We start from the raw sequence: 20,271 nt of genomic DNA, 5'->3' as shown, positions 1-20,271 counted from the left end.
TGGATGCTGATGATAAGAAGTATTTCGTTGCACGTAAATACAAAAAAACTGTTTACTTCTTATTGACAAACCTGTTATAGTGTCATTACAAAGCAGAAACATACCTTGCAACAACACCAAATTTACAATATTAAACACAAGGCCTGTCTCCCCCTCCTCCTCCCCCCCAGAGAGGTAACAAAACTTCGTTTTTTTTTTGTATGACCAAGGATTCGAGGCAGCACAATTTTACGCCGAGCCACCTTCAAACAACTTAAGTCACAAAGATCTCTTCAGTTTTCACTGTTTAACGGAGTTTAGGATCCCTCTCTATATCTCAAATCAGGCTGCAAGTACTATGATAACAATAAGGAGCACGATTCCAAAAATCACCAGTAGTAAGCAGGTCTGCAGAAAGTACAATATGTCAATAAATTATTCAGTTTGAGGAAAATAAGGTGGAAAAAAAATATGGTGCGCACGAAGTGAGCGAATTTGCAGATACCAGGTAGCAGATGAGGATGATGTAAAACTGGAGTGTAATTGCATGACTGAATATTAAAAACTTCACAATACAACCTGAAACTTTCTCAAAACTTTGGAACACATAACCTAACCACTAATTCCTTGCACATATTTCGTCCCTTCTCACTTTCTGATCCATCAAAAACTCAAGTAATTACATGACTTGACTTATTATAATAAAAGAATGATGAAATTTCAAACTCAATCACTGTCTGAATGGTCTTATTCATTACATTACTTTTCTACATCTTTTTTTTTTGAGAAGGATTCCTTTTCTACATCTAACCACCAATATTCATAATTATATTCCTCAAAAGTCGACGAACCCTTTATCAAGCAAAGCAAACAACAACATAATACCAAGTGTAGTCCCACAAGTCTAGGGAGGGGAGGGTGTACACACACCTTATCAAGTAAAGCACCTAAAAGAAAAACTACCCTCTCCTTCCCAAAGAATGGCAGTGTACAAAATATGAAGCCAATACATTAATTATTGGCATTAATTTGAACATATATTTTGTAACTTTTTATACAATAAAACTGAACCAATGGCAACTTGTTGCTAACAGAACTTCTGGAAGGATATATGGTGTGGTCAATGGCCTTTGAAACAGATTTTTCCTGAGCTATACAACTTATGCCAACTTCAGGATGCTACTGTGGCAGATTTATGGATAGGACAAGGTTGGAATCTCCATCTTAGAAGGAACCTCAATGGTTGGGAAATGACCATGTAGCAGATTTTCAGAATTCAGTCCCTCAGAGCTTCAATCTTACTGCAGAGAAAGACAGTTTGGTGTGGACGGTGGATAGCAAAGGTATTTTTACTGTCTGTTCAGCTTACAAAGACTTGACAGGAACAAATACAAGAGATAGGGTGGCCATGGAGAATGATCTGGAAGACCAAAGTGCCTGATAAGATAAACTATTTTACCTGGTTATTGGCAAAGGAAACAGTTCTCACTCATGAAAACCTGAACAAGAGGAAATTCAACCTCTGCTCTAGATGCTACCTATGTAAAGAACAGGTAGAGACTGTCAACCATCTCTTTTTGCATTGCAAATGGACAGACCAACTGTGGCAGATGTTCATTCACAAAAGGAAGATCAGGTGGGTGAAGCCTGGGAGAATTAAAGAAGTGTTAAGAAGCTGGAATAGAGATGGCAATGCAGTGAAGGAGGAGAAAAGATGGAAGTTGGTCCCTGCATGTATATGGTGGACTATTTGGAAAGAGAGGAACCAGAGGTGTTTTAAAGGCAAAAAGAGCAATATACACAAGATCAAGAGAGACTGCTTAGGCCTTTATTATTTTTGGTGTAATCAAGTAGTTATAGATTGTACAGAAGAGGCTTTTAATGCAATTAACTAGCTGAAACTAGAATTACTAGGATTCTGTAAAGTGACAACTTTTGTGATGGGGGACTACACTTTGTTGTACTATACCTGTGGATATATAGAAGGAAAGTTACCATTCTCAAAAAAATAAAATAATAGTGCCATTATTTGTGGGGAAGGAAGGAGTAACAGACATGCTTCACAATAAGGTACAACATACTTAAGCACGCCAAACTCGCACTTTTATCTTCAGGATGAAGAAGGGTGAAATATGTCAAATTTACCAGAGATGAATTTGATCTTTGGGTCTTTGCAGCTTTAGCCAGTTGTGTTCTCCCTTGTGCAGTTGCAGCATGAGAATTCTCAATGTTGGAACCAATATCATCTGAGAAAGAACAGCAACATCAAAATATGTTTCCCTTGGTGCCTGATTGTTAAGATGAAGGAGAGTGATTTTACCGATCATTGTTCCTTGCTCGTGAACAAGCACAGCAAGATCCTTGAAAATCTCATTCACTTCACCTATCTGTTGTTGTACTTGTTGTATTCCCTGCTCTCTTTCCTCTATAATAGCTTCATTAAAGGAAATCTCATTGTCCAAAAGAACAACCTCTTGTCTGCAGCAGAGGTACATGGAGGATAAAACAGAAACTAAGTATCACCAAGCCAAAAGCTGTAATGAAAGAAGATATGTTGAAGGGGGGTAAATCGTTGATCTTATATGACATTTGCTTCACAATATAATTTCATTTGAGGTGCCTGAGATCAAAGAAATGTAAATTCAGCAGATACAAGAAATTGGAAGTTCAGATATGTTCCCATGCAAGCAAATAACACTGGAAGTCAGTGCCCATTATAAGGGTGAATTACAGTTATCATCCTCCGACTTCCCTCCATTGATGTTTGTGACAAATTAACCTTTGTAGTTCGCAGATGGAAGAATAACTATAGCTTGTTTAGGAAAGAAAAAAAAAGGAATAGCATACCTTGTCAGTGTTAGGAGCCCCATTCACATTCCAACTACAATGGATAACGAGTCGGTATTTTGAAACACATCACATTAACATCAACTTTGCCTTAAGTGCGTTTTCAAAAGAGTTAAAGTTTGTTTCAGAAAAATCTCAGTTCGATTCAATCATATTTGACAGCTCTTCCAAACAATTTGTCTTCGCAGAAAACCGACACAAGAAAATTCACACTAATTTACGTCGTATTGCAGAAATGTAAATCACCAAAGTCCCAACCCCTAATCCCAAAGCTTGAAATGTCATCTGATTTCTCTACACACCAAACAATCCTCCATCTTATTTACATCAGACCAAAAAGTCACCTTGAATCCAAATTTAAAGGCCAATTTCATTTCCATGTGCATCAAGAAAGTGAAAACAATCTTGCTGGTAAATTTTAGCAATTAATTAAAACGTCGGCACAATAACAATTATGATTAAGAGAGCATAGAGAAGTACTAATATTAGGTTATTTTACCTTCTAGATTCCACAAGCAGAGCTCGCTGTTCTTGACCATTATCTGAGGAGACATCTATCTCACTGTCCGTGTAACTGTTTACCAAAAGAGGATGAACTAGAATTGAGAGGTGACAAAAGAACGTGAAGGTACAAAGTTTTATTTGAGAATATCAAACGACAAGATCAATTATTGAGAACACGAGTTGCTTTTAATGTACTTCTTCATATTTCTAACTAAATTCCTATATGTAAATTCCATTGAAGTATAACCCATCACTTACCTAGAATTAAAAACTGCTTGGGGAACGAAAGGTGTATATGCTGTCTCCCTCTCAGCTGCAAGCCTTTGAGACTTTTGAAACTCCTTCAATACAGCTTGAAAATCTTTAGCAAGTTTAGCATCTGTAATTTTCTTGCTAGTCTGAGAGCAAAGGAACGAATTCACAGTTATAAGCAAAAGAGATAAGTGTGACAGAAGAAGAGCAAGAAATAGGCATAAGGCTGGCAAATGTTTAAAACATAAACAAATTGTGATGAGAGAAGATCAATAAATGTTTTGCACATACATATCAAAGTGTAGAACCACCAAGACAAACACAGAGAAACAGAGGAGAGCACTTTTTGAAACTTACACTGACTTCAACTCGATGATCTGTTTCGCTGGCTTGCTTAAGTTTTGCAGAAGTATCTTTCACTAATTGCCCAATATGTAGTCTTGTCTTGTGCCTGCAGTTAAGACAATCAGCACAAGTACTAAACAATCTTGAAATTCTTTTAATCTAGTGATACCCATTATGGAACTACAACCTAAAAGGTAGTTGCCACCTTTCAGCTCATCAACACACTATAATTGTTGCTGCAGCATTAAGTTGAGCTTGGGGTTACAATCATTATACTGCAAAGCTGGTATTAGTTTTCTGCTTAAGCAATGATTCAACACGTAATCTCAATTACCAAAGATCAATACATTGCCTTAATCCACCCTACCACTGCTTCTTTTTCCTTGTTACACCAACCCATGACTTAGTCCTCTATTTGCCCTGGGAAAAGGATGAGGTACATTCAACTTGTTCAAGGCAAAGGCAATTGATAGGCAAACTTGAAGTGCTATCCCACTTTTTTTTAAAATTATTTTGGTGTGGCAGGGCCATCCCACCTATTCAATTACCTAAATGATGTTTCGAAAAGAGACTGCTAGGACAAAAGGCATCACCATACACATATGAATACATGAAACAATTATTCGTATCAGCTAATAGAAGCACTGTGCTTTTATTAGACAGATCTAGACTATGTTTCTTACTATTTGGGTGTGTGCTCTGGGTCATACCATGATGCATAAAACTTGCCCTATGCAGTTCGTATGAATAGTCAAATATCAAAGGATAACAGGCACTACTGTATTGCTATTCCTGGTCCCTGCTTGTATTTTCTGCTTTACTTGAATGGAGAGGAACAATAGATGTTCTAATAACAAGAGAGAAGCATAGAACAGGGTTAAATCTAGGTGTTCGAAATATATGTACCTATGGTATAGGGAGGCTCATGTATCAGATCTTGACTCACTACTAGATCTCTCATCTCTCTTTTTTTTTAATAACCATGGTATCCAAGCCAGCTTGCGCACACTTCAACTAATTCCAAGGGGTACCTTTTACCTCCCACTAGCATAGGTACTGGCCTGCGGGGTAACTCTGTCTACCGAGGCTAGGACAAATGAGAAGAAATTGCCTAGTGTTTTTGCTTAGGCTATGATTGAACCCGAGATTTCACGATTCTCAACCCACTTTATTGACTCACTATTAGATCTCTTGTGCTCCTTCAGTATTTGGAAGGATGTTCCTCTTTCTGATATACTTATTTTGGTATCTTCTAGGTACTTACTAATAAAATTTTCTACCTTGTCATCAGAAATAATAATAATAGCATTTTCTAGTGCCGTATATATTGAATTTAAAATGGTAAAAGGATTTTGAAGAGACAACATTTCACTAATATTGTCATTATTACTAAGGGAAATTCACTATTGTTTCTTAGAATCAATTACTCAACTTGCATGCTTTACTTGAGTGAAGCCATATGCACTTTTGGAGCAACATGAAACCTCCATGTTTTTTTTTGTTTCATGCTCGACTTCTATAAGGCATATGCATTTCAAATTAAAACTCCATTTCATACTATCTCCTTAGACCAGAAAACATGCTTTATCATTCATCACTAAACGTATATCCTGCACATGCATTTGTTTTCCTGATAAAAAGAAACCAAGATAGATGGTCCATTGCTTCTATCTACAGTAAGTTCATCACCCTCATATATAATGGTTCCCAGGTTTTTTCGTTGATCTTCTCCTTCCAAGTGTCTCCCTCCAGACTGTCTATTTCCCAAGCATACCAGATATTACCTCATAAATTTTCCTAGATAAGTAAGACACTGCCATTCCACATGTATGTCAGTGAGCTCTTTTAGACAAGTTTCTTTGAACTATATATCACCATGCATACTGATGCCTCTCTGTTGAAGCTGATAAATGCATCCATCCTATTGCACATGTAATTCCTAAATAAGCCCATGGAGACCAAATCACCAGCAAAGTTGGCTGTAAAAATAGTATCATTTTGACTAATTTTATCCCCAAAAAAAAAAAAAAGATTGCAACTGCAACACCTTAATGTCAAGCTGTATCAAAACTTCCTCATTACGACATGACAATACTGTCTTTCAGAAATAGTCTCTCTGCCACAACGAGGTAGGGGTAAGGTCTGTGTACCCCCTACATTCCCAAAACCCACCCAATGGGATTACATTGGGTATGTTGTTAATGATTTGCTGTTTATGATGTGACAACGCTACGTGTCTTTAAACCACAAGAACCAACAGAATGTCAGCAATGCATAAACATCAACCCAAACAGTACAAATCCAATTCTAGTTCTGTTCACCTACACAACAACAATAACAAAACAACATACCCATTGTAATCACACAAGTGGGTCTAACGAGGTTACGATGTATGCGGACTCACCCCTACCTTTGTAGACCACACATTGCAAATAATTCTTAAGAGGCTATAAACCCCAAAACACACAACAACAACAACAATGTAACAACACAAGCAGGGTCCGGAGAGGATAGGATGTACGTAGACCTTACCCTTATTTTTTTTCCTGTACACAACAACAACATACCCAATGTCATCACACAAGTTTGTGAGGTCTAGTGAAAACCTTACCCCTACCTTTGTACATGTACACAACATCAACAACATACCCAGTGTAGATGTACACAGACTTTTACCCTTACCTTAGTTCACCTACCACATTGCTAAAAAATCAACACAACTGTATCTCAACAATCAAAATCAATCATGGAATTTAAATTTAAAATAAAATAAAATAAATCAACTTTACTAATAAAATGCGAGATATAATAACTCACAACTTGTCACGTAGCTCCGGGGTATCCTTAGGGGTACCTAAGGTGTTAACCAGCCTCTGAAAAGTGGAGACGGCGGTGTTGATCTGAAAAATTCCCGAAGCCACAGCTTGAGTCGGGTCTTGCTTCCCGTTGACATTGCCCCGACGAGGACCCAATGATCGACCCGAATGTAGATCTTGAAAGCTCATTTCTTTCCCTTAATTCTTCGAATTTTGATCAAAATTCAGAAATTCGAAGCCTAAATGCATGTGTTCAAGAGAGGAGAAATTGGGCGAAAATGGAGGAAGAAATTGGGAAATTGTTTCACAATGTATGGAATTGTATTATGTGTTATTATATCATATTATATTCTTCTCCGTTATTACATTAATAATTTAAATAATAAATCTATAAAAAAATTAGAACACAAATTAGAGCTATAATAAAAATATAGTGTAAAGGATAAAATAAAATAATTAAATAATAAGTAAAAAGCAAAATGAGATGAAAATATTTAGAAAATAATGTGAATATACCAAATCAATCGTTACACAAAACAAACTACTTTAGCACAATTTTGTTCCCTTTTTTTTTCTTTCTTGAAAGTGAACTAAAACAAGAAGAAATTAGCCCAAAATTAAAAAAAAAAATCCCAATTTTGTTCCTTACTTTTCTCAAGATGGAGATATTTATGATATGTATTTGAATTGAGTTAGCACTTTTCAGATCAGATTAGGCCTTTAGTTGAACTGCACGTCGAGACCTTAGATTCTAGCAATTCACATATTTTTTATTGTTTAGTAAGTAAGTAAAAAGATACTATCTCACGAGCATTTATATGTAAACTAACAAAATACAATGTAGACGAAATGCGATAAGGAGTGAGATTCGGGGCTAAAATGGTGAAGGGGTGGGGATTGAAGATGTCGATCGGATAGAGAGGAAACAATAAATTTAGAATGTTATTTATAATACTTCTTTTTTCTACTTTTATTAGAGAAGCTTATTCAAAATCATACAGCCAAATCAATTGAACGAGACACTACATGCTTGTTGTGGGAAACTTTCACAATATTTTTCAATCAAAACTAAGAACCAACACAAACTCAAGCTACGTTAACAAGAGTTATTATTTTTTTCTCAATTGAAACATAGTTATTTTAAAAGAAAAAAAAGTATTATTACACCAATTTCAAATTGTGCGTAAGCATATTCAACGAAAAATCTCCAATTATTATTTATATCTCCCTTAAATTTAGACATTAAATTCTCCAACGTCAATTTTGACAACTTGAAATAAGACTGTTCATTAAGAAAAATGATAAAATTAAAGGACAATTCTACTTATATTTTACATGAACTTAAATAACAATAATCTCAAAACGTAGTTAATTAAAAGAGTAATTTTAAAATTTATCTACAACAAGGGAAATGTGACAATCATTTAAGTATAGTGAGAATATTTATTGTTTTTCTATTTTTAGTTTGCATTTTTAAATTTTTTTATTTTGTCCTTTTGTATTGGATTTGGTTTTACTTGCAAAATCCGTGCCTTCAATTACTATGATCCAGTGTATCATAACATTAAATGTTGGTCTCAAATAATACTCCCCTTGTCCCATTTTTTATATGTACAATATACTAAAAATAATTATTTAATTTTATTTATTTAAATTAAAAATTTAAAATATAATCATTTTTCATTTATTGTATCTTTGATATTAAATATTTAAATGACTTATAATTAATTAAAATGATATAGTAAAAAAAGGGCAGTCCGGTGCACTTAAGCTCCCGCTATGCGCAGGGTCCGGGGAAGGGCCCGACCACAAGGGTCTATTGTACGCAGCCTTACCTTGCATTTCTGCCAGAGGCTGTTTCCAAGGCTTGAACCCGTGACATAGTAAATTTTTTTTATTGTATCGTAAGAATGTGTAAAGACAAATATAAATAAATAAATAAATAACGGAGGAAATATGTTCTATTATTTTTCATCTGTAGTTCAATATTTATATTGAATTTTTAAATAATCTAAATTCACATCACATAAGAAAGTAGGTTGTAATTGTCATGATTATCTCTTCACTAATGAATTCCCAACCTTAAAATAATTTTATTACTCACAATAAATAATAAAAAGAAAGGCATTTGATAGAAAATAAGACAATAACATTCAATTTTACTAAAGGAAATTGACATAACTACTTAATGTATGCCTTTTTAGTTCCAACAAAGAAACTCGTTATTTTTTTTGTTTAACTATTTGACTGAACCTATTAGGTTAATTTAGATTCCCGCTTTGTTTGACCTATTATATTTTTTATTATCAAAAAATAATCTCTAAATAAGTTATCTTGTGAAATTATTCTAATCAAATATGAATAAATTCACCTTAAAATTAATTATAATATTAGTCATCTCTTATCTCTCGTACCAAATGAGCGCTAATAATATAATACATAAACATATTTTTTAACTTGACCTCAATTAATATTTACGTTTTTTAACTTTATATGCACATAAATAAATAATTAAATTTATATAAAATTTAAACAAATAAACATATGTGTTTTACATAAAAATTCATATCTAACAGACCAACATACTATCTTACATATATTATGTCACGTAAAATGCGTATCTCCATATTTCTAAGAAGAACGTTAGAAACAAAAAGGATAAGGGTGACATCATTTTTTGTGGAGAACAGAAAGAAACCATACGGTACCGTTTCATCTCTTTGTCTCTCTAAATTCTCTCCTTGCATCTCTCTCCATTGTCTTCTTCTGTCACTCTTTCTCTCTCTTCTTTCTCTCTCTACACAAGCTTAGCTAATTAGGTAGCTCAAGTACTGGACTAGTACAGTTCTCATTCTCACATTTTCTATTTATCTCTCACACACCAACACCTTCACTGTGTGTAAAAAGTAGTGAAAAAGTTCATTGCTTTATGTGAATTTTATTGTTTTTTTCTGTTGCTCTTCTTGAAAGTTGAAAAACCCTAGCTAGAAGTTAGATCCAAGAATACCCATTTGGGTAAAAGTTCGTTTAGTGTAGTTTTATTTGAGCTATGCATTCATAAAAAAAAACCTCAAAAAATGGCTAGCTCCGACCCGAATAAGCGTCCTCGACCCGGTCCATGGCCACCTGCACCGGAATCTACAGCAATGCCGCCTACTTCCTGGGCAAAGAAAACTGGGTTTCGCCCAAAATTCTCTGGGGAGACGAATGCTAGTGATTCTGGGCAAATTGGGATACAGCAACAGCAGTCGACCCGGAGGAGAGAGTCCGACCCGAATTTGGATCTTGAAGCGGGTCGGGTTAGGCCTAGACAGGAGAAGGTTAATGGGGAAACAACAGGTGAGAAGGATAAGTTGCCTGTGAGGAAAAGGAGAGACTCTGATGGTGGTGGTGGTGGTGGAGGAGTGGTTAGGAGTACTAATGGACAAGCAGCTGCTACTACTACTACTACAGCTGCTGCTGCTGAGCCAGCTGGTGCAGTTACTACTGTAGCTGCAGCTGGGGCTCAGCAGCCAGCCCGAAGAGTTTCGAGGAATGAAGAGGTTGTGGATGTGTTGCCACAAATAGTTGATGATGATGGTTTTATGTCTAGACATTCTCATATGAAATATGAGCTTAGAGATACTCCTGGTCTTGGTGAGCTGATTTTTGAATATGTTGTTGTTACCGTTCTTTTCGTTCCGTTGTTTGTTGTGTAATGCTCTACAATTCACATTATTTCGTTGTTGTTATTGCTCCCATACCAAATATGTTAGTGTCTTTCGGAAACAACCTTTGTATCTCTATGAGTTAGGGGTAACATCTGTGAACACTCACCCGGAGACCCCACTTGTGGGATTACATTTGGTATGTAGTTGGTGTATTATTTGAATATGTTAGTTCGGTGGTGTCTGGCCAGTTTGTGCTCACTTTGATTAGTTCACTACCAGGCAGCCTACATTTCCACCGAGTTTTTATTTGAATATGTTAGTTAATCGAAAAGGCTAGCATTTTTCACTGAATTCCTTGTTGATAGGATGATGAGATGCCATGTGTTTGTGGTTTTTGGTCTTTTTTTTCTGTTTTGGGCATGTAATTGTGATATTGAGTATTGGCAAATGTATTTAGGTTGAATTTAAGATGAGTTACACCTATTCATGTGAAAAAGATTTGATCTTTAAGTCTTTAACTGTTGAAATTACTGATGTATGTTAATATGTAGTAGTTCCTATTGGACTCTATGGATTTCAACATTCTTTTTGAATGTTTGGATCGTTGATACTAATTTCGCTTGTGATAGAAAAATCTGTCATTTTTCACTGAATTGCTTGTTGATAGGATAATCAAATGCCATCTGTTTGTGTTTTTTTTGGACTTCACTGTTTTGAGCATGTAATTACAATATTGACTATTGAGTATTGCCAAATGTAATTAGGTTGAAATTAATATCAGTTACACCAGTCCATGTGGAAAAGATTTAATCTTTTGGTCTAATAATCAAATTAATGAAGTATGTTCATATGTTGCAGTTCCAATTGGACTCTATGGATTTCAACATTATCTTTCAATATTGGGATCGTTGATATTAATTCCGCTTGTGATAGTTCCAGCAATGGGTGGTAACTATGTGAGTACTTTACTTTCTTTTTATTCTTTTTCATGTTATGTTTACTACAGTATTAGCTTTGTTTTATTTAACTGATGTGAACTGATAAAAGTTAGTACTTATAGGAGGATACATCAAATGTCGTCTCCACTGTGCTCCTTGTGTCAGGAGTGACGACTCTGTTGCACACGTCGTTTGGCTCGAGGTTGCCTCTAATACAGGGCCCTTCATTTGTTTATCTCGCTCCTGCTCTTGCAATAATTAACTCCCCAGAGTTCTTGGCATTGAATGGAAATGTATGTTTCAAAGCTCCTTCTTGCTATGTTATCGAGTAGTACTTTGCGAGTATCCATGTGTATCCGTGATTTCTCAGAATCTTGTTGAATGGCAGAGTTTCTTTCCCTTCCGACTAAATGGAAAGATGTTGCTTTAGATATTGCATTTTGCTTTAGTACTTTGCACTTTATTGATGATTAGAAGCACACCTCTTCTATCCATAGATAGTGGGATATGAATTCTTGTCCCATCACGGAATTTAACAAAAGCACTAATTATTGGTTGCCTATCAACTATCAAGTCATTATTCATGTCAAAACATAGTAGTAAGAAGGTTTCCTACTTGCAGAATTTCAAGCATATCATGAAGGAGTTGCAGGGAGCTTTAATAATTTCTTCAGCTTTTCAAGCAATTCTTGGATACAGTGGGCTGATGTCAGTATTACTGAGGTAAGTAATTCTAGTCCGACATTTGTATGTATCTTCTCCGTTGTCATGCTGTGCTGCCAATATATGCTTTCATAATTATGTAGCTAATATTTGGAACCTCATAGGTGCTAATAAAACTGAGTAGTCGTTTCTGTTGCTTATTGGATCTTTTCATTATCACATATTGTTTCATGGCGTTATTAGCTTGGTTCTCAGCTAAGATATTTCTCTGCACTCTATTCTACTGGTCAAATTATACGCAGTAGATAGATTAGTACAACCTATGTATGATCTTCTTCTTTTTTTCATTTATTGGTATGTCCTACAAACAATCTTTAGTGCTAGGATAAAGCAATATCCCCACTGTGCTTACGACACTATATGATGTTGGATGGTATTAGGGAATATCTGGATTTAGTTTAAATTGACTACAACGGGGTGGGCTTTTGGGTGCTAATTGAAGGACAATGAAAAGATTTCCACATAGTTAGTAAGTCTAGTAGTTTGGATTGGTTAGACTGAGCCACCTACTTCTTTGAGAAGGTAATCACTTCTCCTACTCCCTCCCCCAAAGGCCAAACACATTTTTCTACTTTCTTTGGTACTTTGTGTATCATGATCATCGAGAGGCCTATTTTAGTTTGGTAGGTGCCATATCATTCTTGTTTAGTTGCCTTTTATCTTTTTCTTGTTGGGCAATAGGAAATGCTACGAATCACTTGAAAACAATATGAGCTTTAACAATGTTGTGTTATAGAGAAGGGTGTTCTACACTTAGTACCTGTTTAGTGTACTTAGTATTTTCAATCTATTGTTATTACTAAAAAAATAATCATTCAGTCTATGGGTAATGGGATAGTCTCAAACTTTCTTGCCTCCAGATGATTGATCAATTGGAATGAAACTATAGACAATGACAATAACAAATAATCTTGAAAGTCTCGTATTTAGATCTTGACTACCAGGCTATAAAGATGGCTTATGGAGTTATGGACTTGATTCCCCTGCTGTGACATATTAACAGAGGACTTTCTAATTAGCGGGAACACAGAAAAAGAAGGGAACTCCTATTGTGTGCAATGTTGTTCTTCTTATAACCAATCTACCACAACTATTTCCTCTAGGTTAAGTGGACTTTAATTACTATATAAGTTCTTTAGTCGTAAGTGGTGTATCTTATGTAAGAAGAGCTATGTGACTCACTTCTAAGATTCTGCGGCACAAAAGAACAAGGAAAATTTACGAGTGGAGGTTTGGTTCTTATAGAAAAATGATATTTTCTTGGTCAATTTAGCTGCTTCTTGTCCGAAGATCATTGGATAATGGCAACACAACCAAAAACATAGTGATATATGTTGGAAACTTTGGGTATGGGCCTCCTCCGACCTTTCTTCACTTGAATACCAAGTCATGTTTCCTACTCGTGACATGCACCTACCACAGATCCCGAGCCGTACTACCTTTCCAGTTGAGCCAAATGTATTCTAGTCTCTAGAGAGACATGTCTGGAATAAAATTTTACTGCCACTCATAGTCTTCTGTTTCTCTTTGCTCCTCCCTTCTCATTACAGTTTTCTCTGGAACTCTTTTGTAAAGGTCGTACTGAAAATTTAAATTTCTAACTTAATAGTTATGCTGGTCATAGGAAATAAATGATTTGAGTGATTTGAACTCCACGGTTATAAAATTAAAACTAAAAACACTAATGAATGATGTCACACTGAAATATGAATTAATCTCGTCCTTTATTTGGCATTCTCTATCATAACCTTTATAACATTGTTTTTGTGCTTTGGAGGCTTTTGTTTTCAACTGTAAGCTTTCTGCTTCTTTTCATTGTTCAATATTCTTATTTTTGGACTCAAACATGGCGTGCTAATATAAATCTAAACACTGTTTTTCCCTTTTCTGGTCTAGGTTGATCAATCCTGTGGTTGTGGCTCCTACCGTTGCTGCTGTTGGACTTTCATTCTACAGTTACGGTTTCCCACAAATTGGTACATGTCTTGAAATTGGAGCGGTGCAGATATTGCTGGTTATTATATTCTCTCTTGTAAGTTTCCACAAGTTCTTGTTTAGGTTTCTTCCTGTATCACGTAAAACAACTGAAATGTCTGGTTTTGTGCTTATTTGCCATTTTCTTTGTATTTGTTCACTCTGGTCACAACAGTTTCCTTTATTTTATTAGATTAACATTTTCTTTTGCAAGTATATTATGTCTAACTTCTTCAATGTTAATATTTTCTTGTCATGCAGTACCTCCGTAAGATATCTGTTCTTGGTCATCGCGTGTTTCTCATCTACGCGGTAAATCTATGGTTTACTTTTTAGCTTTATTCTTTTCTCTGTTTGCTCACCTTCCTGTAACCATGCATTCATGTTCATGTGCAGGTTCCATTGGGTCTAGCAATAACATGGGCCGTAGCTTTCCTTCTGACGGCAGTGGGAGCATATAGCTATAAAGGCTGTGATTTGAATGTACCAGTATCAAATATAATATCCGATCACTGCAGAAAGAATATCTCTAGGATGAAGCACTGTCGTGTTGATGCTTCACATGCATTAGGATCTGCTCCGTGGTTTAGATTCCCTTATCCATTGCAATGGGGTATGCCTGTCTTCCACTGGAAAATGGCTCTTGTAATGTGTGTGGTATCCATAATTTCATCTGTGGATTCGGTGAGTTGTTTTCCTGTTGAGTTTTAATTTTCTTATCTTTGTAAAAAATTAAATTTGTTTGTCGTGCTTTCCTTTTTAGTCCATTTTTTTTGGCAACTCTTTAATTCTAACTTTCCACCTGACATGTTTAAGACCAATAGATTTTAAATTCTTCTTTAATTTCTCAAACTCCGTGCCAACTCAAAACCAATCAAACAAATTGAAACGGAGGGATTATTGCATTTTCAGTAGTGTCATCTTGTGAGCTGAGAATTATTTTAAGAGCTGTCTGGCATTAATATAGACCTCAACTCATTTGCATCACTGTGCCTCGAGTCAATTTGAGGGAAATATATTGGACAAGAAGAATTTTAACTCTTCAGTAAGGTCATTGAGATAGTAAGACACTTAGGGGTCATTTGGCAGTGTGTATAAGAATAGTATTGAATAGGGTGTATTAGTAATGACGAGATTAGTTATGCGGGGACTATTTCTTATCCATTGTTTGGTTTGGTGTATTAAGAGTAGTTTTGTCCTACCTAGGCTTGGTATCTTAGTTGGGTAAAAATATTTTGTTAGGTTGATTCTCAAGACTAATTTCCTTTTGCCTACGATGTAACTTGTTATTGTCATTTTAATGCATTCATCCTCTTTTCTAAAAGGACTTCAGCAAGGCTCAAGTTATTCTATAGGTATCTTTCTCTTTCTAAATTTTGTTCTAGTGAAATTTCAAAATGGCAAGAGTTTGTTCAGTTAACTTGAAAGAAATATTAAGTGTAATTTTTTCACTTTTTGCTTGTAGACACACTCAGATACTTGCATTAGATATATTCTCAAACTTCCAAGCTTGTAAATTTGAACTTGTTTTTACCGGACTGCATCTTGGTTTAGTATTTCTCTTCTCAAATATTGGGCGATATATAGAATGAGTGTTCTTTTTCTTCTAATTATTGTCTTCTCGACTTTTAGGTTGGGTCATATCATGCATCATCATTGTTGGTTGCGTCCAGACCGCCAACACCTGGTGTTTTAAGTCGAGGAATTGGTCTTGAAGGTCTTTGTAGCCTCTTGGCTAGTCTATGGGGCACAGGAACTGGATCTGCAACTTTAACTGAAAATGTGCACACAATTGCTGTTACCAAAATGGGAAGCCGCAGAGTGATCGAATTGGGGGCATGTGTTTTAATTGTCCTGTCTCTTATAGGTATGCTTCTAGAGGTAACCTTAATGAATTTATAAAATTTGCATAAATATCCCTCATAGGTAGGCCTTTCTGGAAACTGTTAACATTTCTCAACTCCCAAAAATTAAACCATGTTTCATGTCAGGAGGTAAATTCTACTTGTTACTGATATATATATATATATATATATATATATATTCTGATTACTTGGGAAATGGGACATACAATGAAGAGAAAATGGGAAATATATTCTGTGTTTTTTTTATTAAAGAGGTAAGGTCTGTGTACACAGTACACACTACCCTCCCCAGACCACACTTTTGGAATTACATTCGGTATGTTGTTGTATTACTATGTTTTCATCCGCTTCATTCTTTGGGTTTGTGGCACTTGCACCTAAACTACTATCTCCTCAAGGTTATGGGCAGAAGTAAAACAATTGTTTTTCCTTCTAAACTGTCAAATATCAAGGCTCACTAAAGATATGAATCGACTGGTTCTAGCATTATCTTCGGCACCTAGGTTTGTCATTATGCAAAAAGAAAGGGATGAAGAAAATGTTAACGAAGAGAAATACAAGTTTAGGTTGTGAGGGGACTTTTCCCATAATAGAGAACTTTGAAAAACTAACTATTTCACTGTAGTCAACAGCCTTGAAGAGTTTTTCTTTAGTTTCAAAGGTCAGGAGCATTATGATAGACCTAAGGGGTAATTTGTATTAATTCTGTTCTTAATTGGTTAGAGAGGACTAAAATTTGTTACCCCTTTTTCATTATCTTGATCAACCTGATTATGTCAACCTAGGAAAACAAGTTGGAAACTTTTATCATGATTTATTGTCCCCTCCTCCCTCTCAAGAAACCCCCCACATCTTACAGCATTTCGAAGAGAATTATGTTTTTAAGGAATCCCAAAGAAATTTAGGAGCAGACCCATACTCCCTCGAGTTCAAAACCTGTGCGCCATCTGGCGTTTTAACGTATTTCTTGGTTATTTAAAAAATGGCAGGCCTTTGGTTTAGTGGTAAAGGAAGTACAGCACAGGATGTGTGTAGGCAAACATCGTGAGTTCGAAGCTCCTCGAAAACTAAGCTCGGTGTTAGTAAGAGGAGGATAAGGATGCGGACCCATATTCCTCCGAATCTCATACCTTTACGCTAACTTGGGCTGTGCCAGCTAACACACAGGGAATTTGAAAGGAAAATTCAAAAGAAATAAGATCTTCTCCCTTTTTAGAAAGTCATGTACTGGGGTGTAATTGATGCCTATTTGCATATATCGAGTCACCTATTGTCATAGGGACATAATGGTAACCATGCTCCTTTCTGACTTGCAAACAGGTAAAGTAGGGGGCTTTATTGCGTCAATACCGGATGTCATCGTTGCAGGCCTATTATGCTTTATGTGGACAATGCTTACGGCCCTGGGCTTGTCAAATTTACGTTATAGTGAAGCAGGAAGCTCAAGGAACATTATCATAGTTGGCTTGTCTTTGTTCCTATCCCTTTCTATACCAGCCTACTTCCAGCAGTATGGCATCTCTCCAAATAGCAACTTGCCTGTTCCGAGTTATTTTCAACCGTTTGTCGTGGCTTCTCACGGTCCAATCCGCACCAATTTTGGAGGGGTATGCACCTTCGGCTAAATCACATGAAGTAAAGTTGTCTTGAATCTATCCTAAATTATTTCTTTTGCAGCTAAACTACGTCTTGAATACATTATTATCACTCCACATGGTGATAGCATTCTTGGTAGCTGTGATCCTCGACAACACTGTGCCAGGGAGTCTGCAGGAGCGTGGGGTGTACGTTTGGTCCGACCCCGAAACAGCAAAAAGGGAGCCTGCTGTAGCCAAAGACTATGGATTACCTTTCAGAGTTGGCAAACTCTTCAGATGGGTGAAATGGGTTGGATTATAAGGCAGAGTTTCAGGTAGCAACATTTTTTCAAGCTCGTCAGGGAAGTCTCGCGGAAAAGAGCATCTCAGATTGATGAGGCAACATGGAATTATGACTTCTCCACACGCGATGCGAGTTTATGCTCTTATAGAGAGGGAGATACTTGTGTACATGTAATATGATGTTTGTATAAACTTGTTATGTAGTTTAGTTGAAACGTCCATTTCAGGGAGTTGAGAAATTTGTTTTGCATGAACTTCTATGTATGTACACCACACAAGAGATTAATATTATTCTTTGTTACATTAAATGTCAGCTGAACTCTAGAAAATAGTGTTCATCAATCATTAGTTTTCTTATCGTTTATTCAGATATTTTTTTAGCTATTATAATAAACTGAATGTGTAATTCAGCAATTGGAGTATGAATATCCAAACTTTATTCCTATCTTGTAGGGGATAGAGAGACTATTTTTAATAGATTCGCAGCTTAAAATAAAATATTTTCAAGCAGTTTGAAAGGGAAAACAAAAATGAGAGCAGTAACAACAACAGTACATATAAATATAACATGAAAATGAAAATTATAGTAACAAGAAAATATTAATTAATGGCACAATACATAAACATATTATTTAACTTGATTTTAGTTGAAATTTATGCGCTTCAATTTAAGTGTGCACAAATACATACTTAAATTTGTATAAAATTGAACAAATAGACATGCGTGTCCTAAATGACAATTGCGTTATATACATTTGAACTGATTTATATTATGCCACATATATGACAAAAAAATTGAGCACATAATTTTTTAGATTAATAGAGTTTCATTTACAGTAGCATACCCCGACTACATTCAGTGTATTTAAGTCTAATGCACTACCAAAATCTAATTCACATACCTGTATATATTATATGATAAAGTAAAAATAAAATAAAATGATGCACTAATTTCTTATTATATGCGGGATTTTTTTTAAAAAAAGGCTGAATCACAGAGATTGATTTGTCCACAAAGTCAAATTCATTCAAAATTAATATCTACATCAAGTCACCAACAATGATTAAACGCATAAAATTTGAATTTTAAAATCAGATTCTGCATACACAAATTATATTATACAACGTCGAGATATTTCTATTGATATTTATTTTTTCCTTTTATTCCATGCTTTTTATAAATTTATGGTTCTAATTAAAAGAGGGTTTATACAAGGACTTATCTATTTTCCAGTACTGAGATCTATCGTCAATATTTGTAGAAAATATCAATTAAAATTGACATGTAGAAATATCACAGGTAGAATATCAAGATTTATTTTTATTTTTTGTCGCTGAATATGGAGCGAAATGCTTTCGATGTATTATCTCTCCCAAAAGAAAAAGCATGCAAAGAAGCAGCACCTCAAAACAATAAAATATAAATTTATAAAAAAGCGAAGAGAAAATAATTTCCAACACATGATTAGAAGCATGATTATGACAAACAAAAAATCAAATTATTTATAAGTAGTTCACATGCATATTTTTTTAAAAAGAATTAAAAAATTACGTGCATTCATTAAAAAAAAAAGAGTTCACAGGTTGAAAAAGGTTAAAATTACAAGAGAAATCAAGTATTTTTAATATTATTTTAAAAAATATAAATTTTTTTAACTGTTAAAAGAGTCTAATAATCTTTAAAAATAGAGAAAAAAATTCAAATTTAAAAGATTTTTTAATTTTTAGAAGTGTAATTTTTTTTTTACGCGTGTAAGTAATAATTTATAAAAATTATTTACAGAATTAAATTTTTATGATAGTCTAAATCAATGCCAACTATGCTATTTTTCAATCACCGTTTTATCTACAATTCTCTTATTTATACCCAATCTTTCTTCTTTCAATTACTTCATACATTTTTTCAATGCAAGTACCTCGTCGATTGAAATAAACAACACCTAAAGATAGTACACGTCGAAACGGCAATTGAAAGAAGAAAGATTAGGTATAAATAAGAGAATTATAGGTGAAACGACAATTTTAAAAAAGCATGATTGACATCGATTTAGATTGTTTAATTCTGTAAATAATTTTTATAAATTACTTGCACACGGATTATTTTTTTTGTCATAATCATGTGTTGGAAATTATTTATCTGTTTTCTCTTCACTTTTTTATAAATTTATATTTTATTGTTGTGATGTGTTGCTTCTTTGCATCCAGAGCATTTCGCTCCATGTTCAGTGACAAATAATAATAATAAAAAAAGTATTTCGCTTCTAATGCACCGAAAAAAATAAAAGAAAAAATAAAAAAGAGCAATTTGCTGATGGTGCAGCCACAAATATTTTTTAAAAAAAATTACACTCAATTTCACTTTACTTCCAGCAAAATGTCCTTTTTGGTTAACTCTAAAGTTGAGTGGCCATTTTGAAGGAAAAAAGTAGCCCTTTTGACTCCGAACTCATCTATTACTCTTCTATCCTAATTTTCGACTTTCATATCTTCCTATCTAG

General features: G+C 34.9%; 2 protein-coding genes across 2 annotated transcripts; one reads left to right on the top strand and one right to left on the bottom strand.

Annotated features, from left to right (window-relative positions):
- Positions 1 to 33: 33 nt before the first annotated feature.
- On the bottom strand, positions 34 to 7,072 carry LOC129902608 (syntaxin-22-like). The gene is made up of 7 exons (XM_055977937.1): positions 6,745 to 7,072; positions 3,940 to 4,033; positions 3,589 to 3,728; positions 3,326 to 3,400; positions 2,300 to 2,457; positions 2,125 to 2,225; positions 34 to 387 (listed from the first exon to the last, which is right to left on the bottom strand). Exons 1-7 carry the CDS (start codon positions 6,930 to 6,932, stop codon positions 322 to 324), a joined length of 822 nt encoding a protein of 273 aa, XP_055833912.1. The 5' UTR covers positions 6,933 to 7,072; the 3' UTR covers positions 34 to 321.
- Positions 7,073 to 9,457: 2,385 nt separating this feature from the next.
- On the top strand, positions 9,458 to 18,081 carry LOC129902602 (nucleobase-ascorbate transporter 12). The gene is made up of 10 exons (XM_055977929.1): positions 9,458 to 10,379; positions 11,252 to 11,349; positions 11,454 to 11,624; positions 11,954 to 12,054; positions 13,951 to 14,086; positions 14,290 to 14,340; positions 14,425 to 14,712; positions 15,661 to 15,895; positions 17,214 to 17,500; positions 17,571 to 18,081. The coding sequence occupies exons 1-10, from the start codon at positions 9,821 to 9,823 to the stop codon at positions 17,790 to 17,792; spliced, it is 2,148 nt and encodes a 715-aa protein (XP_055833904.1). The 5' UTR covers positions 9,458 to 9,820; the 3' UTR covers positions 17,793 to 18,081.
- The last annotated feature ends 2,190 nt before the right edge of the window (positions 18,082 to 20,271 follow it).

The sequence above is a fragment of the Solanum dulcamara genome, chromosome 9 (assembly GCF_947179165.1).
Source record: "Solanum dulcamara chromosome 9, daSolDulc1.2, whole genome shotgun sequence".
NCBI classification, from domain to species: domain Eukaryota; kingdom Viridiplantae; phylum Streptophyta; class Magnoliopsida; order Solanales; family Solanaceae; genus Solanum; species Solanum dulcamara.
Note: the sequence above shows the minus strand (reverse complement) of the source record. Positions and strands in the feature narration are given on the sequence as shown.